This window comes from Egretta garzetta, unplaced genomic scaffold, assembly GCF_000687185.1.
Source record: "Egretta garzetta isolate BGI_Z169 unplaced genomic scaffold, ASM68718v1 scaffold213, whole genome shotgun sequence".
NCBI lineage: Eukaryota > Metazoa > Chordata > Aves > Pelecaniformes > Ardeidae > Egretta > Egretta garzetta.
Window position 1 is genome coordinate 989,102 of NW_009259242.1, and position 236 is coordinate 989,337.

General features: G+C 64.8%; 1 protein-coding gene across 1 annotated transcript in view; it reads right to left on the reverse strand.

Moving 5' to 3' along the window:
- Positions 1-236, reverse strand: part of LOC104123740 (cytochrome c oxidase assembly protein COX11, mitochondrial) — a 4,604-nt gene that overhangs the window by 2,979 nt on the left and 1,389 nt on the right. Inside the window, exon 2 of the mRNA XM_035891621.1 lies at positions 57-218. Coding sequence (XP_035747514.1) covers positions 57-218 — 162 coding nt within the window. The remainder of the gene's footprint in view (positions 1-56; positions 219-236) is intronic.

The following is a 236-nucleotide window of genomic DNA, read 5'->3' on the forward strand; positions in this document are numbered from 1 at the left end:
CGCCTTCACCGCCGGGGCAAGCGGGTCTGTGCCAGGGTGCAAGCGAAGCCACTCACGTAGATCTCGCTCTGCTGGGGTTTGAAGTTCCACTGGATGCTGGAATGCACGTCCGCGTTGAACGTGACCCTGATGACCCGCTCCCTCACCGGCTCCATGCTCTCGATCTGATCCGAGCTGTGGCCCGCGCCCGTCGTTCCGCCCAGCCCCGTGGCCTGAAGGAGAGGAAGGGCAGTCAC